The sequence below is a fragment of the Ascidia mentula genome, chromosome 2 (assembly GCF_947561715.1).
Source record: "Ascidia mentula chromosome 2, kaAscMent1.1, whole genome shotgun sequence".
In the NCBI taxonomy this organism is placed as follows: domain Eukaryota; kingdom Metazoa; phylum Chordata; class Ascidiacea; order Phlebobranchia; family Ascidiidae; genus Ascidia; species Ascidia mentula.
Window position 1 is genome coordinate 14,613,943 of NC_138567.1, and position 17,198 is coordinate 14,631,140.

Consider the following 17,198-nt stretch of genomic DNA (forward strand, 5'->3'; position numbering starts at 1 on the left):
CATTAGGCATCTTCTATTAAACTTCACAAATACAGTATTTTTTTCCTGGCATCTCATATCTCAAAGGGAGGCTGTCATTACATGGTCTTAGAATACACTACACAACATCCAGTATATACAAATGATTTATTGGCAGTGCACTATGTTGCATATAAACTATCACATAAACTTCATTCGCTTATCCGGAGGTGGTTTTGGCTCCTGTTTCACAGTTACATTTGCCACTGGAGGTCGCTGGGGTGCTGGTTGGGGCCGAGCAGGACCCGCAACTTGGGCTGTTGTGGAGCTGGGCAATTTCTCTGGTTTTGTTTCTGTTTTTACAAGTTGCTCTGCAGGAACTGGCTTTTCACCAGCATGGGGCTAGGGCAAAAAATCTTTATTTAAAAGTGCTGTTAAGTTGCCATACTTTATATATCTTGTTTCAACAGAAAATCCAAAGCTAATATGCTAGTCATTATATGCAGAAGTTTCAAACACCACTGTTTTTATCATCAGTGCAAAGCAAGAATGATGAACACAGTGGTATTTGAAATGTCTCCTTAATGACTCGCATATTAGCTTCGGCTTTGCCATTTAAACTAGTTAACTCCCAAGTTTTTTTGCACCTACGTATGTAAGCACAGGAAATTGTGACATCAGTATTAGGTTTTTACAATAAAGTTTTACAGAAAAAAAAACTTTTTGACCCACAGGAATAGTTTTATTGTTTTGCATTAAAACATCAAGCAATTTTAACCCTTTAGATTACAATGTAAATCTATTCATAAAAGTGATGTCAAACCTGTATAAACTTGTGTGGAAACTTGGAAGTGAGGGAGTTTAATAACACATCAACTCTACGACACTGAAATGAAGAGCCAGGCTCTTCTTTTGGTTTAACTGGTTTCTTGTTCTCTTTTTGATCCTTTTTGTTAAATTGCCATGAATAACCTTTGGCTGGGTGGTATCTTGAATATGACAAAGCTGTAATAGGGTCAAATAAAGTTATTGGTCGGATAGTTTTTTGTTGTATGTGCCCAAAGCATATCTACCTTCTGCAAAAGCGGACTCCAGTCGAAAAAAGGTCGTCATCTGCAAAAATTTACAAAATATAATTTAAATTGGTACAAAGTGGACCATTTTATTTCTTTATGCTGGCAACTTGAACTTACCAATCTGGAATTACAGATTGAGGACAAATCAGGTGACTGGTAAACTGTTCCAGCTATTATGTGGTAGTCTGCTAAGGTTGTCACTAAAAAATGAATAGAGTGAAAATATATGGGTCATTAACTCACACAACCTTTAAGCTAAAGGGGTCAGAAAAATTGTCAAACATTCTCATTTGATCATCGGGCTAGACATAAGTGCACTCAGCCAAGGAAATGTCATCTTGAGACAACTTGATCAATGATTGTTTTTGTCAAATGTCTCCTTGGTGGCAAATGATTCAATTTGACATGTGGAGCAATTGAAAAAGCATGCCTAAGTTTCTACTTAATAACATGAATCAGTTGTTTTTGTGGGATTAGTAATTGGTTTGAGAAAGAAATTCCTGAAATTGATCGAAACGTAACAGTACTTGACTTTCTTCATTCACATAAACAACCAGTTTTCAAAAAAGTGTTATGTCTAGCTGGTTCATTGCAAAATGAAATTGTCTTTTTTTTGCTTGTAGAGAAATGGATTCCGACATTTAGTTGAAAGTGTTTAAAAATATTAAATGGGAAATTATTTTGTTTAGGTATTCAATTAAAAAAAAAACAAATTGCTCAACTGACACTGCTGAGGTATATATGTATTTTGTTCAAGTTATGCAATTTTAAGTCGTTCAGTTTAAATGTGCCGCCATATGCAAATATCATTACTCAGCAAACCTGTAGTGACTTGGCATGACAACAGACCACAACACCGATAAATAGCAACGCCAAAAACCCAACAGCTCGCTGTGTGACAATTGACCGCTCATGCGTACACACCGTAGTGGAAAACACCCTACAATTTTGATGCGATGACTTGATGTCTACATTTATCGCAAAAAACTTTGGAATGTATTATGTCACATCAAGAGAAGACAACCTCGTGTCCTCGTTAACAACGCGTTTGAATGGAAGAGGGGTCTTGACAACCTCTGTCGCTTAGCAGCTTCATTGCTAGGGCAATACGAACACGTGGTTAGAGTAGTTGCCTCGTTTCAATTCTCCTTAATTGCGTAGAGACATGCGAGACCTTTAAAAGGATGTTTAACAATGTATGATGCTACGTGAACGATCCAATGGCTTTTGTTCAATTTGCAACAGCAAACCATTTTTTTTACTCATAGTAAAGTCCCAAGCATGAGAACACGTGACAAATGTACTGCTTGGATCGTTGGAACAAGCAACCAATGGAACAAGCAACCAATGGAACAAGCAACCAATGCAACAATGGAGTTTCGGTAACGTATGTTTGGTCGAAGAGGGACACTTACTTTCTCAGCACTTTTGTTAAGAAACTCCCCTCGGCAACCGAACGGAGCGGTTACAACTCGATAGTTAAGTGATAATGGAACAAAACAGTTGACGTGCTTGTAGTACGGACGTGTGACGCACTACAACTAAATATACACCGGCGAGCCCTCAAGTCACCGTGGCTACCATCGCTAAATACAACGACAATAAGCGAATGTTTGGACATTTAACTTGGATGACTTTCTAATGAGGTTATTTTGGATGCAGGGATTCCTTCCTCGCGTGGTTAAAGGAGTCGCCTAATTGGCCAGAATGCAAAAAGTGGTTTGAAATAGAACTGAACACATGGTGGCGCTACATAGTTGTTTTAGCAACCACAATCCTAGTTTTGTGCAATATCTTTTACAATGCGACAGGTCGTTATTTTACCCCAAATAAAATTTTTGACAAGGCATTTCGATTATATTTAGTTTGTTTTTGAAAACACTTGGGCCGGATCAATCATAACAGCTGGTTGGTTTCAAAGTCGCAGCCCGGATTTTAAATCGGATGTCTACCAAGGTTTTGGCATCGTTTTCCCGTCAATTGGAAACAGAATCCCTGATATCCTGGTTGCACAAAGGTTCTACTTCCTACAGCGGCAGTTACCCGTTGGACGTTTTCAACGTGTAAACAGAAGTGATCGCCTTGACAACTCAGATCACTGGATTCCATTTAATGGCCAACCCAAGATTTGACAATGATAAAGATTGTCATTCTGACGCGCGTAACAGCGGGATTGACGACACAATAAAAGTCAACAGTCCTTAAGTTCTGTATGCTTAGTGAAATTTGGTGGGACTTACTGGGGATTTGCGGCGCTTCGGTTTAGACTTTGCTCCAGAGCAGAGCAAACTTTTACGGTTCGTTATTGCTGGTTACCGACAAGTATAACGTGTAACCACATAAGACAAACCACTGGGCTTTGACGCCAGCAGTTCGTCAACATCTAAAAATAGGTGTGTTTTTTAATCAAGTCGATACTTGCCTTGAGAAATTCAATCAGTGGCGTGCCAAAGTTAAATATCTCGATTGATTTGCCGCCGCAACTTTACTCTGTGACGTATCCGTTTACTAAGTCTATCCTATAGTTTGCAAATGTTTTGCAGCATATCAGGCCCCGAAAACTGTAGTGTAAATAATGCGTGTAATTTAACTTGCACAATTTTTTAATATGGCAAAGACGGCTCTTTACACAAAATACTATGCCCTATATTAAGTACAATAAATCTTTTCAACTCGGGCTGGTAAACTGCAGAAAGGGTTATATTGGAAACGTAGCAGTGCGTGCTGGTGTAACTGAAATCGCATGAAACGCGCACATGACGTGCTTCACCAAGATAGAGCTTGCAACACGTCCTACGCACGATAACGGCACAATGCAAAGGTGAGCTTGCGCGTATTACAGGCTACAGAAATTCCAGCTCCTGTCGACTACATGCAATGGGGTAATTGTTAGGGTACGCGTTGCACCAGCCATTGTCAGGAACGAAACGTCAATGCTCTCCATTAGTAACTTTCGTCGGTTAGCATGTTTTTTTACCTGAAGGTATTTTTGCAAACTAAGCGAATTATTGCCTGTGTAACTGGTAAATTAAGCTTAGTTTTTATAGTCATGTCACTAAATTTACGGCAAACAACCCAGCATATGATATGTTGCGACACTTTCCCAACAAGTCTGGACGCGTAGGTTTATCGACGCAGGCAGAACCGTCACCAAAGATATATTTAATCCAACTTGCAAACACGTCACACTAGAATTGTTATTTAAATGCGGAATCCTTCTTGTCGTTGACCTTCGTCGCGCATTGCGCAAGATAAACGGGAATTCCCCATTCCTTCCCACCGGGTATTTCCCAAACTGCTTTCATTTTGAAAATACACAAATAACGACAATTCCAGGGAATTCGCTTAAAAGCCTATTTTTTGGATCGATCTACGCCGACAAGCTAAAAAAACGGGTAGTTACCGATGCTTTTTCTTTCGTTTCCGTGGGCGTTCAAGGGCGTGCATAAATTGAAAATATTGACGAAAAACCACCGCCCTCTGATTAAAGGCAACGGCAATTGAAAGTCCTTTTCGTAGCAAACATAGGGTCGGTTTCTTTGGCGGTCGGAATTCAACGCACAAACATGTTTGAGTTTCCGTTGCCCGCACACGTGACGGATGCAAATACACTCTGATGCCGGTGATACCATGAGTGATTTAACCGCATGTACTTATATGGAGGTTTCGGACTTTTTCTGTGCATTAAGTGTTTGCAAACAAATCACTTGCATTTCATTGCGGGCGGTTACGAGCTACACAACGCATGCAACTTGCGGCCACTTGCACCTCATGGTCGGTGCGCGGACCTGACGACTTGCTTCGTGCAATTACGACTTGCAATGATAAAAAATGACACCACTTAGAGCCCTATGTTTTCTAACAGGACCTCGTGGGCTCGTGGCCCATGACCGTTTATGCGTTATATTAATTGTTAGAATTGCAAATGTAGAGAAATGTTGGCGATAACGTGTTTTCCCAAAAAATGGATTGTAGTTTATTCTTAAATGTTGTAATATGTTAAAAACAATTTACCACACGACTGGGAAGTCATAATCACCTTCATATTTTTTACTGTATCGAATAATATAAAAATATATTGTAAAAAAGTAACATAATACATTTAAAACGCTCGTTACTTTAATCCCTACAAACATTCCGTCATCTTTCTAAATCGGAACGTATAGTAAAACTGAAACCGTCTGCCACAAACGATTGACTCGATACGTTCGCCCAGACAATCGATTGCTGACCTAAACCCATATCAATTTCACCTTGTCGAGGGGAGTGTCGGCGTTGCTTTCGTATGACGTACAAAATCGGAGCTTGATGGTGAAGTAGAATGTATTCGAGGCCCACCATGTTCCTAGGGGAACACAAATGAACGTAAACAGTCTATTGTTTAATTGTTGCTTTGATTGTTGTTGTATAAAACCACACTCGACGCTCGATGAGGGTGCGGTTATCGTACGATTTTCGTTCTATGAAAACATCGTGCGCTCATTTAAAAAGAATTCCGTTTGAATGCGGTTTTCCAACAGTGTTAAAGGTCAACTTTTGCTGTAGCTTTCCATTCGGCAATGAAGGAAAAAGCAGAACTGAAATCGAATAGGACCACGCCTAATGCGGCATTTCTTCAGTCTGACCACACCACTATCTGATGTTGTGGTTTACGTAATTGAACTAGAACCTACTTTTTTATGCGAAGCGTTTACACATTGCAACATACCAACTTATCAGCCAAGTTTTTGGTTTGGCACAATTATCAACCGTATGACGAAAAACCCAAAGAAAAGCATTTTTGCACAAAATATTTACAGCTAGAAGGCGCTGTCGAGTCAGACACGACCATGCTCACTGAGGCGTGATGTGCACTTCTTACTTGTGATGCAAGATTAAAAAAACGTTTTACCGCAAGGTGAAATACACGCCCAAGACCTTGGTTCTCTGCACACACAGTTTTGACATATATACCACTTCTATAGTCCTACTTCTGCAACAAATCTTTCCTATAGGCCACTAGTTTAATTGTATTATGATTGTAGATAATTTACAACTATCAAATATACCAGTATATTACTTACTCCAAGTGCTCTAGTCCAAGTCTTTGCATTTTGATTGTTTCGTTGTTGCAGGTACGATCGTAAAAAGGATTGCTTCGCTCGGAGAAGTAATCCAACACATTGTCTTTGGTAAGATGTGGAACCCATGCAGGATCTTGCCATGAAAGACCCAATTGGTTTCCTACCAAAAAAATTCTTAATTTATTTATGTAATATTGTTTATGTTGTAGGTCTTTATTTGTGAGCAATTGAAATGCAAAGTAATATCGACTGATGAGGTGTTTCAATTTGCTAATTGAAAAAAATTTACAGCTGGAAGTTATTAAATCAAATTTTTCAACTTAACTCTTGTTTACCAATCTTAACTTGTTACCAGAAAAACATTGCACCAAAAAAAATATTTACCAAAAGTATGAAAATAAAAAACAGCAAAACAAGGAATATATATCTTTTTTAAATCGCCAACTGTTGGGAAAAGAAAACCATTGTTACCTTTATCAGCAGATATCGATGCCATTTAGAAGTTAAAATATACCTATGCTCACAGATTCACAGTCCATAGAGGAAAGACCTAAGGGTGTTTCCCAAACTACAAAAACCCAAGCAAAATCCTTGAGGTAATTACCGACCCAAGCTACCAGAAAATTAAACAATATATATGTTGGGTCAATGCAAACACTGAAATGGTGCAAAATCAACATAACAAACTAAAAACTGCAATTTATTTCAACACAATTTTGCTTGCCCACAAAAATAACCACATCTGAAAGTCCCTTTTGGGGAGGTTACAACAGGTACCTCAAATATTTTTTACTCTCTCAGTGCAACGCAGTGTACCATTAGTTCACACATGCTGGGTATTAATGAATGTATATGTTTGGACTATTGCTGTGTATACATACATACTTTGTATTGATGGTATAAATGTATGTAACATTGCCTACATTGTGTATAACCATGTAGAAGTGGTCAATAAAAAAATGATCTTACAAGCAATTCACTGAATCAAATACCTTACACTTTCAGTAACCTTAATTTTGGACATTTTCTCTAGCCTTATAATAGTCTACACTAAATTGTTAATGGGGTTACAACATGCGCAAATGTTGCTATAATGAAATTCAAGCTTCATGGCAAACCACAAAACTTTAACTAAATTAACTAACACCACGATGTAATTTCCGACATTATCTGGTAGGCCTATAGTTTCCCAGTATATACATCCACTGTATGATTCAGCATTTGGAAAATGTTCATTTTATCAATTAACATGCAATAAATTTATTAACAAACCATGACAAACGACCGTGGGAACCACGTGAACCTCAATTTCTTTAATTGTTCTTTTTAAACCTGAGAAAAAAATGCGGAAGTGCTCAGTGCAACCGCCTGGCGATATGGCGAGGTACTGGTCCGGATTCGACTCTGCCCCTTTTTTTCCACATTTCCCACGCGACTTGTATACAGGAGAAAGGAAAACAGGCTTGTAGCGGAGGGAAGAGCGCGTACTCAAAAAAAAAAGAAAGGCCGGCGTGAACTCAGATACTGATGATGCAATTTTGACATGGCCTTTGCGGAAAATCCCTTGAAAAAAGGATATCGCTACTATATAAACACATCCGACAGAAGAGCAATCATAAAGCAGTTCTAGCAATACGAGAATAAGGCGAAATTGAAACGGAAAACGTTGAAAAACATTCTACAAACGAAGATGAATATTTATTCGAAGAATCTAACTCTGATTGTGCTGTCGGCAATAAGTAAGTATACCGGGATGCATTTTGCCTCCAGTCGATTTAAGTGATAGATTGTTCGATGACTTGCCTAACAGCTTGCTTATTCGAGCAATGAGTTGATTGCGCTAGCACTTGAACAGGGTCACGGCATCGCCGATCCGCCGTTGTCGATTTCATCGTGTCATGAAATTAACAGGGAATGGAGATGAGAATAACGAACGTAGCATTTCGGCAAAAGCAAACATTTTTAATGGTGTTGGAACACGCGTCTTGTAGTAAATTCAAATGTCGGTAGTATTTGTATTTCACTGTTTGAACCCCAAAATATAACCCTTTTACAATGCAAACATAAATTTTAACGTAGGCTATGTGCATGGCAAAGCGCTCTGGAAAGTGTATGAGCCCTAACGTTCGCGAACCGCAATACGAACAAATTTTCCCTCGGGGGAATCACCTGCGCTCAAGTGCAAGGCAGAATCCGGACTTGCAGGATTAAAACAAAATTTACTTTTTCTCCAGTTGTCGCTGTATTGGGGAGCAGAGTCCCGACCTATCGTTGCGAAGGACCTGTTTGCAGGGATCCAGCCGATAACAGCTTGTTCCCTTGTCGCGACAGACAGATGAAATGCTGCTTCAGCGACGCAATTCGTCAACACGTTTTGATCCAAGAGGCTGGCATCGGTTTTGAATGCTGTGACGGTAAGTTTTTTACTTTTACAACAATAGTGGCTCGATTGCTTAAACCGTTATTTCAATGTCCGAACGTGTAACCTTTAATATTAGTCGACAAATCGATTGTTAATGTCTGTTATTTGTTTTTTCCCAGGATCTGGCGAAGTTTATGACATATCCACAGAAGTATGCGACAACAAGATTGTGCGTAAGAAACGTAGCAAGCATGAGGTGATGTGTCTCTCAGAAGTTTACGATGAACGAAGACAAGAATGCTGCGTAGCCGAGGGTTTAATCGCTCAAATCTACGACAAAGGTAAGTCACCATCTGTATATCGGGACAAGTGTTAACTTTACACTGTTTTGCAAAAAGTTTCCGACCGGCATTGAAAGGCACAGCTACAACAAGCGTTTCACAATCGAGAGCGTTATTTTTTAACAAGTCTGTGGTTTCTGTTCAAAGAAAGCTTTTCCCAAATTTATAGAGGAAAATTCTTTTTTTAGAACCAAACGGAAAGTGCTGCAATGGGAGTTATCTTACAGACCAAAGTGTCGGATGTTGTACCAATCAACCTTACAGCAAGCTAACCCAAACCTGTTGTAGGGGAACACTGCACGAGTTGGGCAATGCTGACTGTTGCGCAGACCTGGCTTACGACCGACAGAGCCACATGTGCATAGAAGAAATCACTATCGTCAACATAGGTATGTTGAAAACTAAACATACGTAGCAAAATTCTGGCAGTAATGTTTTCTTTCTATGGAGGTAAAACACATTGGTATTTGCTATTCTCGTTTTGGTATTGCTAAAAGAGGATTTTTTTATCAAAAAAGCCAGCTTTGTTTATTAAACAATGTTTTCCGCAGAGGATTACTTTGCGCCGAGATGCGGCGGCGTTTCATACGACAACAAGTCGATGCTATGTTGCAACAACGAGATCCACCCTAAAAATAGCACAGTATGCTACGAGGACTCGATGGCCATCACCAAACAACAGCCAGACCACACTGAGGCTTGTAATGAGGGAGGGAGATATTTCATTACTTTCAACCCCGTCGGTCGTGATGGCACAAAGGTAAGGAGTTTAAAGCAGCCCAGTTTGTCGGTTAAGATTTTTTGCAAAGCTCTGTTTTCGTTTAAACTGCGCGTTTTGGATGTTGTTTGCCAACATTAAGGGAAATTCCTCGCTCTGCTGGGGATTTTTAAACTTATTTGTCAAGCAAACACCAAGACACACATAAAAAAGACTGAGCACACGTCTGACGTACTGTTAATTTGTTTCTCTGTTGTTGCCTATGGTTGTAAAACCACCGAGTCGCAAACAAGGGAGTCAATTTTGTCACCAAACCAGACTTCCGGGCCTGTAGGGTCTTGAACCTCTGCGAAGTTTTTTGCGGAACGAAGTTGATTAAACGCTCGTTGCTTCGCAGCTCGTATGCGCGGGAAACAAACTCTACCGCCTTCGTCCCGAAGAAGACATCTGCGGTTTAAATTCGCACCCGATGAGGTACAACACTAACAGGGACTTGTGTTGTGGCGGGGTGATGTTCGCCGGCGAGAAACGGGAGGGAAGGCTTTGTTGTCACGGGGCGGCAAATTTCTATAGACCGGCGAGGGCAACTTGCTGTGGAAACCGAGTTCACGAGGATATCTCCGAAAAACAAGGCGGAAGGTAAATTTTTCAAACCTTTATTTTTCACTTTCAGTAATCATTCCTCAAAAATGTTTTGTTTTCAATATTTTTGATTATAAACGAATACATCTAAACCTAGCATAATACTTTTATGCAACATTAGACAACATGTTTTCGTTTTCTGTAGGTGTTGCAGGGATGCTGTTTACGATAGCAAGACGCAAATGTGCGACGAGAACCAAAACGTGGTAACAGGTGAGCAAAAAAGTTTTCTATCGTGTGCCCTTCGGGTTTTTGAATTTAACAGAATGAAATAGTTTGATTTAATGTTCCACCTGTATATTCACTGAATGAACTGTTTGATTTAATGTTCCACCTGTATATTCACTGAATGAACTGTTTGATTTAATGTTCCACCTGTATATTCACTGAATGAACTGTTTGCAGATTGCGGCAAGACTTCGTTGCCAGACCTTGCCAAGAGCGTTGGAAAAGGCATATTTAGTAAGTGAACTGCCCAGCTATTCATTTTCGGCTTTTCTTTCTGCTTTATGTCATTTGTACTTTTCAGCATCAATATAAACACAAGTAATTTTGCCATTGCCCCGCAACGCTTATGTATAACCTAAAGACACAACATAATATATCTCAGTTGCATCGAGAATTAAAACAATATTATTTTCAGTCTACAAAGCCAACTTGAATCTCGTATCAAGTATGGGAAACCACCGCGCTGTATGGGGCTTGCGTGACGTCACACAACTCAAGGGCAAAGGCAAGAAGAAGATCAAAGCGGAAGAAATCAGCAGGGAACTGAAGATCTTGCTGGACGAGACCGCGTGTTACCAGCAGGCCGTAGAAGGTGAAACCTATCTGGTCGTGTCAAACAAGCAGGTGTCATCCAGAATTTCAAAGAAGAATAAGAAGAAAATTATGTATGTTTTCCCCATAACCGTTGAATACGAATCCCTTTTCGGGAATTAGTATTTCTTCGCCCAACACAAACCTATTTTTTGTGACGTCGTTTTGTGCTCGAATGCAATCATATATTATATCACTATGCGCGAGGCCCGCCAGCTTGCAAAAGATAGATTTATTTATTTTGTGTAAGTTATTGTGAGAACTATTTTTTTACTTTCCTTGAAGTTCATCGTATCCTATATCGACAGCATATTTTCGCTTGAAGGCAATTTCTTAGACTGTAAGTTTCCTTGGATTTTGGTTGTTTTCGTAGATTTTAGATTAAACTATGACAAAAATAAGAAGTTCGATCTGTGCCAACCAAGGAATGCCCATTTCTTGCATTTTGTCTTGCCTTCAAAGTTTAACATTAAGCTCAAAATATTTATTTGGAAGTTTCTGAGGAAAAACATCAATCGTTAGGCAAAATTGCTCTATTTATCACAAAAGTCTATTATTTAGATCGTATTCCCTAAAACATCTTTTTTTCTCTACAAGCCCTTTTTCTTTAAGTGTTATCGCCTTTTTTACTCCAATATAGTTTTCTACGCATGTAAATATCAGAGCTGTGCCTTTTGCCTTTTGCATTTTTTTCTTCACACTTGTGTTTGGCTTTGTTTTTGCACGTCGTTGTATTCCGGGTTACTGCATCCCGTATTGGGCACGACATCGCATGGTACCCTGTCACGAGGCGCAGTATTTCTATTGCCAAAAGTTGTAACAGCGACTGTGCTCGTTTTCGTGAAGATTGTGTGAATACATACGAGAAATTTATTTTAGTTGTTGTTTTTCAAAAGATGTTCCTGTATCACTTATGCCCTAAAGCAGTGTTTCCCAACCGGTGGTACGCGTACCAATAGTGCTGACGGCATTCCAGGTGGTACGCGAGCACCTTATACCGTAATTTGCGGACATAGTTTGTATTTCAAAATTCGTAAGTACCTCAAAATAATTGGTTACTTCATCCCGTAAGATTTTGTAACACTCAACTGAGTGGTCGTCGAAATTGTTTTTCCTCCAAGTGGTACGCAATCACAAAAAGGTTGGGAATCACTGTCCTAAAGCAAGGGTCGACCGTACAAAACAGCTCTCTTAAAGTAGCAGCGAAACACTGATACCCAGGAAAAACGTGTTTGCAACAAAATACCCCACTTTCCTGGCCCTTAAACATTTCTCCTGCCCCCAAAGTGAACCCTGTGCACACATTTCACCCATTAGCAGTTCAAAGGCCAAAGCATAACAATTAGTTTGCAGGCTGTCAGAGGATGAAGATTTCATTTCAAAAAAGTCTCAAAACGAGTTGTGGGACTCGCGGCTGTCACAAAGGGATTCCAATCATCTTCAGAATGTTTGACTAACGACTGCCATGCGCGTGCCGCTAATTTTCCGCCAAATGAAACGGTGTCCTGTGTCGCTGTTGAAGAGACGTTACCGGCATTAATAGGCACGCGCCAGGCCCCTTGTAGCTGTGAGTCATAACGAAAGAATGAAGGTTTGGTGCAACAGAGACGCAGACGAACAGCTTTCGACTTTTGGCGATGTCTTTTGCCTGTCACGTCTAAGTGTGTTCCACCTCAAGCTAATGCTATACTTGGTTCTGTTTGACAAGAAGTGTGCAAAGTTCACTTTCCACCAACGAAAAGATGCAACCAAATTTAGCGATGAAATTTTGTTATATAAGGTTTGCTACTGCATGTTCTCCAAAAAAATTCCACAGACGGTTTTTAAATATTGGCAAAACTACATCGACCATGTCTCAAAAAACGCTTTTAAAAGGTTATGCTTATACGGTAGTACATGTTGGCAGTTTAACCATGTCGCAATGTTACAAAATCCTAATAGCGTAACGGGCCGTAACAGATTTATTGGTTCCAAATTTCGTCATGTTTGCAGTGGAAAATGTAAGCCACGTCATGTGGGGGTTTCCCTTTCCCTTTGTGTGGTTGCCACACCAGTAATTCGAAAACGTGTTCGCTTTCTAATAAAACGGAAAATGTGTGAAAACCAAAATAGACCCAAAACACTTTCCTTATTATTATGTAAGTGCCGGTTTCACAGGATGTTCGCTTTTGTTTTGCGTGGAAATATTACGTCTGTTTATTCTTCGATACGACGAAATGTATATTTGCGATCGTAAAAGGGGCAAAACAGCAACCCTTTATTTACTACTGTGGGGTGTTTATATCGATTCAATGACGTCACGAAACTGAAGTCAGTTGCTCATATGACGTTTTTTATATCCGCTTGTAAATTCCTGACAAATTTGTAGCTCGATTTAATTTTCTTAAATGTCATGATTTCCAATAAAAAACTTTCCTATATTAGTGCTGCTTTCTATTTGGAATGGGCTGTAGATGTTTCTACCGGCGACGCCGTATCCGTCAAACCGTGTACTTGTGGCGCACTGATGGGACACAATATATGTCCTAAAAGATTTGGTGTAAAATCATTGATCGCTTTCCCATCGGAACTTCTATTTTAAAGTGAAGACATTAGTTGTGTAAACAAAGTTGCACCTCTCTATATATTTATATATAAGTTATACACATTGGAAATATATTAAGTAGAATTACTGAGACGGTACACCATAACCAAATAATCAAATGCTCCAAAATTTCTATGGTTATAAGAAAGCTTCGGTAGTAAATCGTAAACGTATATGTTTCGACTACTTTATGCGGCCGCTCTTAAACTATTTAAATTACATTTCAACTAAGAAAAGCTGCAAAATAGATTTTTAATAAACAGACAAAAAAGCACATAAAAAGTTACAAGTGGACCCCTGTTTCATTTCAAAGGAAAGACATGGATAGCTTGTGGTTTTATTTTACACTAGTATTTAGCTTTATTGCGCCATTGCCAACAGTACTGAAATATACAGGAACAAGTATTCAAAAAAGAGGATTTATTCACAAAAGTGAAGAGAAATTTCAACAAAAACCATCAGTAAAATGACACGCAAATTACGCCAACGCAAAATGTCACCGATTCCAACTTTTGCAACATCAACCATCTTGTAATATTGCTGTAATTTTCTCCCAAAGTTGGAGTGCGCTTGAAACCGCCGGCGGGAATCTGGCAAGTAAACTTCCGCTGATGCGTGAATGGCTCTCGAGGTGGTGCGAAAAGCCAATTTTATGAAGAAGATACACAATCGACTGTGGTAGTGGTGGCCGATGAATGGCGGCTATATCGGTCAAGTGGCTTACGCCGCTGACCGGATGAGCGGTAACTACCTCAAATCGAAATAGGGCACCCCGAAATTGCTTTGATTTTCCCTTAAATGTGGATCTGGCATTGGATACAAACTGGGGAAGTTTACACAACCAACGCGTCGGCGTTAAGTCGCGTTGTCGAAGATTATCTTAAAGCCACGTTAGTGTGGACACTCTCCGTGTTATTGATGGTTGCTATTGGTCACAGTTATATAGGTTACAACCACAATAAGCACACTGTACGTATTTGTCAATATTTCTATAGATGGGATGGCAGAAACAAATTTGATCCTATAATGATATTGACAATGTAAACTACTACAGAAATTATGTAATCCATTATTGGTTTTCGCCTGTAACATACGTCACAGAAACCAGCGTTTATATTGCGTGGTGTTTTGCGCGCAGCTTTGCACATGCACTGCATAATCCCATACTGCGGCCCATATGATAAATTCATCGAATGTTCTCGAGTAAAGTGATTCATTCAACATCCTGTTTAAAACATAAAATGTTCTCCTATGCTTATGTCACATCACACCTATGTTCTTGTATTATATTACTTCAAGCGCCTCATGATATCACGTGACATTATTTACCAATCAGCTCTCATAATAGAGAGCGTTAAAGAGCCCAGTTTTTACCCGTAAATTCAGTCAAGTAAAGTCTAGTCTTCGTCATTCTATTTGCTGGCATCCTATCAACGTTGTATTGAAAGTTGTAATGTACCGTCGTAATGAAGAAGATAACAGAAATGAATACAATTATTCGGGAAGAGATCTTGGTTCTGGGTGCTTTATAGAACGGGGCAGAAGCAGGTTTAACCATCAAAGAGACTCAATAACCGCTCAGGCCATCGAGACACTGTTAAATATCTCTGACACCCTTAGAGTTATTTACACCCCCATGCATTTTCTATTCTATGTGTTCCTAATCTTTTTACCAATCTGTACCAATTGATCTTTTTAACGTTTGCTATACCCACTCAGGTTGTCATGTTGGGCCGGTTTTTGTTGAAGACACAAAAACAAAAAAGCTAAATTACCAACCTCATTTATAACCAGCAGTGACAGACCAAACGAATTTAATTGAAGTTTGTTTCATTATTGCCGGAACTTATCAGAACCTTAGCTTGATTGAATTGTCGCAAGAGGAAGTCAAATCAACGAGGAAGTTCCGACAAGTGGGACTTGGTAAAATAAATCAGTAGCCATAAATCCTTCATCAATCACAGTGGGATCTTTACGTTTTGACGTTGTTCCGGATATTTGCCTCTTCTGAAATGTTGACTTTCCGTTTTGGCGCCAACTTTGTTTGACCTTTTATTGGCAGATGAACGTCTTAGTTACACAAAGCAGAGACATTAACGTCGCCACAGCAAAGACAATTGAATGGGCTGGGGGTTTTTATCGCCGTGCGCCGATTGTATTAAACATTTATTGCCAAAATGTAAATTCAGCCCCTTTCAGAGCATCAATCAAGTTCCTTATTTCTGTCATTTGCAACAACATGAACTCTCTAAATAAGCGATTGGCCAAAATTTCCGCCCACCGCATTGGAAATGTGGGAATATTGCGGGGGCAAGACCGCTTTGTTGAGGATTACTGATGGGTTACTGGTTGGGTGGATGGAACATACGTAAGATGCAATTTTCCCATTGTTTCTGTCCTATAATGACACCCACGCCCGTGACCACATAGCATCACGATTCGATACGTTTTCGCAAAAGGAATGAAGCATTGCAGCATAGTTTTAACAATCTAAATGAATAGAAATCAATCAGAACATTTGTGCCTTAAAGTTGTAACCTTTGCTCGTGCTTAGAATTACATAAAAAATGCTTTTGTGATTCTAGGTTCTAAGAATAGTTTTCGACACAACAGATTAATAGTGCGTGTATGTTTTAAGTCAGTACGTTCCCTAGAATATTGAACCAGTGATATTCGTCGTTGAGTTGCCACAAATCAGCAAAAATGGACAATTGCATTCACGCACTATGCGACCCGATCGCTGTTTCGAAAGTAATTTAGCAAGCAATGACCGCACCACCCACTAAATATACCCTTCCCCACAATCCCCCGATAAGCGCTGGATAAACAGACAAGGCGGTTTGGGAAATTTTCTTGCCTGTGGTCGGGCTATTACTAAAAATTCAACGGTTGCTTTTAGCAGCTAAAAAGTACACGGTAGTAATTCCAACATTAATCCCGTTATTTTTAGTTACTTCACGAGGACATAAAGACGGAAGTAACACAAAATGTCCTTGCAATCCGTGAATTATTGATATTATTTGACTTCTATACACAATTTCCTGTCAACACCTAATATACGTTTGGAAGTAGTGCCATTTGTGTTGCTTGTCCTTGTTTTTTTGGAGATCACGTTTGCGGCAAGACGCAAAGAAAACCAGCTGTTTGTGGTCGCTTGTCACCTTCACGCTTGCCATCGCCATAAAAAACATTATCACAACACAAAACAGTCAAATGTTTGTTTTAAATTTGAAGACAGCTGGAGAACTTTCCCCGCCTTTTTCGCCTTTGATGTGGAATCGTACACCTTCCCCCCGAAAGGACTTTGAAATCAAACATAAACATCGTCCGCACAGACCGCAACGCTGAGGATTTTTGTGCTCAAGTGCACCGGAACGGGGGTGTGGAGCGATTTGTCGAGTCGAGTAGAGTTTGTTTTTCGAAAATAATGGCCATAATTTTTGCCGGAACGTTATCAAATTTCGTAATTGGGTCACGTGATGGGTTTGGGTTAATCGAGCGGAACTAAATAACAACTTTCACAGGTATCAGTTTTTGAAGTCGAAACTATACTTGGTACTGGAAAGTGCAAAAATTGCGATCAGCAGGAAGTTTTTGTTTCCTGTTTCCCGGAGGAAAAATGCTCGACAACAAAA

At 39.6% G+C, this 17,198-nt stretch overlaps 2 protein-coding genes across 3 annotated transcripts; one reads left to right on the forward strand and one right to left on the reverse strand.

Annotated features, from left to right (window-relative positions):
- Positions 1-140: 140 nt before the first annotated feature.
- On the reverse strand, positions 141-6,802 carry LOC145888509 (mediator of RNA polymerase II transcription subunit 6-like). Of its 2 annotated transcripts, none has more exons than XM_082979268.1 (7): positions 6,612-6,802; positions 6,098-6,257; positions 5,288-5,379; positions 1,152-1,234; positions 1,032-1,071; positions 782-963; positions 141-360 (listed from the first exon to the last, which is right to left on the reverse strand). In XM_082979268.1, exons 1-7 carry the CDS (start codon positions 6,775-6,777, stop codon positions 160-162), a joined length of 924 nt encoding a protein of 307 aa, XP_082835394.1. In that variant the 5' UTR covers positions 6,778-6,802; the 3' UTR covers positions 141-159. The 2 variants fall into 2 exon arrangements, with proteins under 2 accessions (XP_082835394.1, XP_082835395.1); XM_082979269.1 differs by having other exon boundaries at positions 6,569-6,794.
- A 929-nt stretch (positions 6,803-7,731) lies between these two features.
- LOC145889567 (uncharacterized) lies at positions 7,732-11,837 on the forward strand. Its single transcript, XM_082980546.1, has 9 exons — positions 7,732-7,836; positions 8,332-8,511; positions 8,639-8,800; positions 8,989-9,189; positions 9,352-9,560; positions 9,916-10,157; positions 10,306-10,373; positions 10,566-10,622; positions 10,804-11,837. Exons 1-9 carry the CDS (start codon positions 7,788-7,790, stop codon positions 11,100-11,102), a joined length of 1,467 nt encoding a protein of 488 aa, XP_082836672.1. The 5' UTR covers positions 7,732-7,787; the 3' UTR covers positions 11,103-11,837.
- The last annotated feature ends 5,361 nt before the right edge of the window (positions 11,838-17,198 follow it).

What these genes read in the sequence shown, in the direction of transcription:
- LOC145889567 (XM_082980546.1), top strand. Translation starts at nt 7,788, where the DNA reads ATGAATATTTATTCGAAGAATCTAACTCTGATTGTGCTGTCGGCAATA. An exon ending in CGGTTTTGAATGCTGTGACG is followed by an intron (nt 8,512 to 8,638) that starts GTAAGTTTTTTA and finishes GTTTTTTCCCAG; the next exon opens with GATCTGGCGAAGTTTATGAC. An exon ending in CGTTGGAAAAGGCATATTTA is followed by an intron (nt 10,623 to 10,803) that starts GTAAGTGAACTG and finishes TATTATTTTCAG; the next exon opens with TCTACAAAGCCAACTTGAAT.
- LOC145888509 (XM_082979268.1), bottom strand. Translation starts at nt 6,777, where the DNA reads ATGTTGATTTTGCACCATTTCAGTGTTTGCATTGACCCAACATATATA. An exon ending in CCGACACTCCCCTCGACAAG is followed by an intron (nt 1,235 to 5,287) that starts GTGAAATTGATA and finishes TTCATTTTTTAG; the next exon opens with TGACAACCTTAGCAGACTAC. An exon ending in GGAGTCCGCTTTTGCAGAAG is followed by an intron (nt 964 to 1,031) that starts GTAGATATGCTT and finishes ACCCTATTACAG; the next exon opens with CTTTGTCATATTCAAGATAC.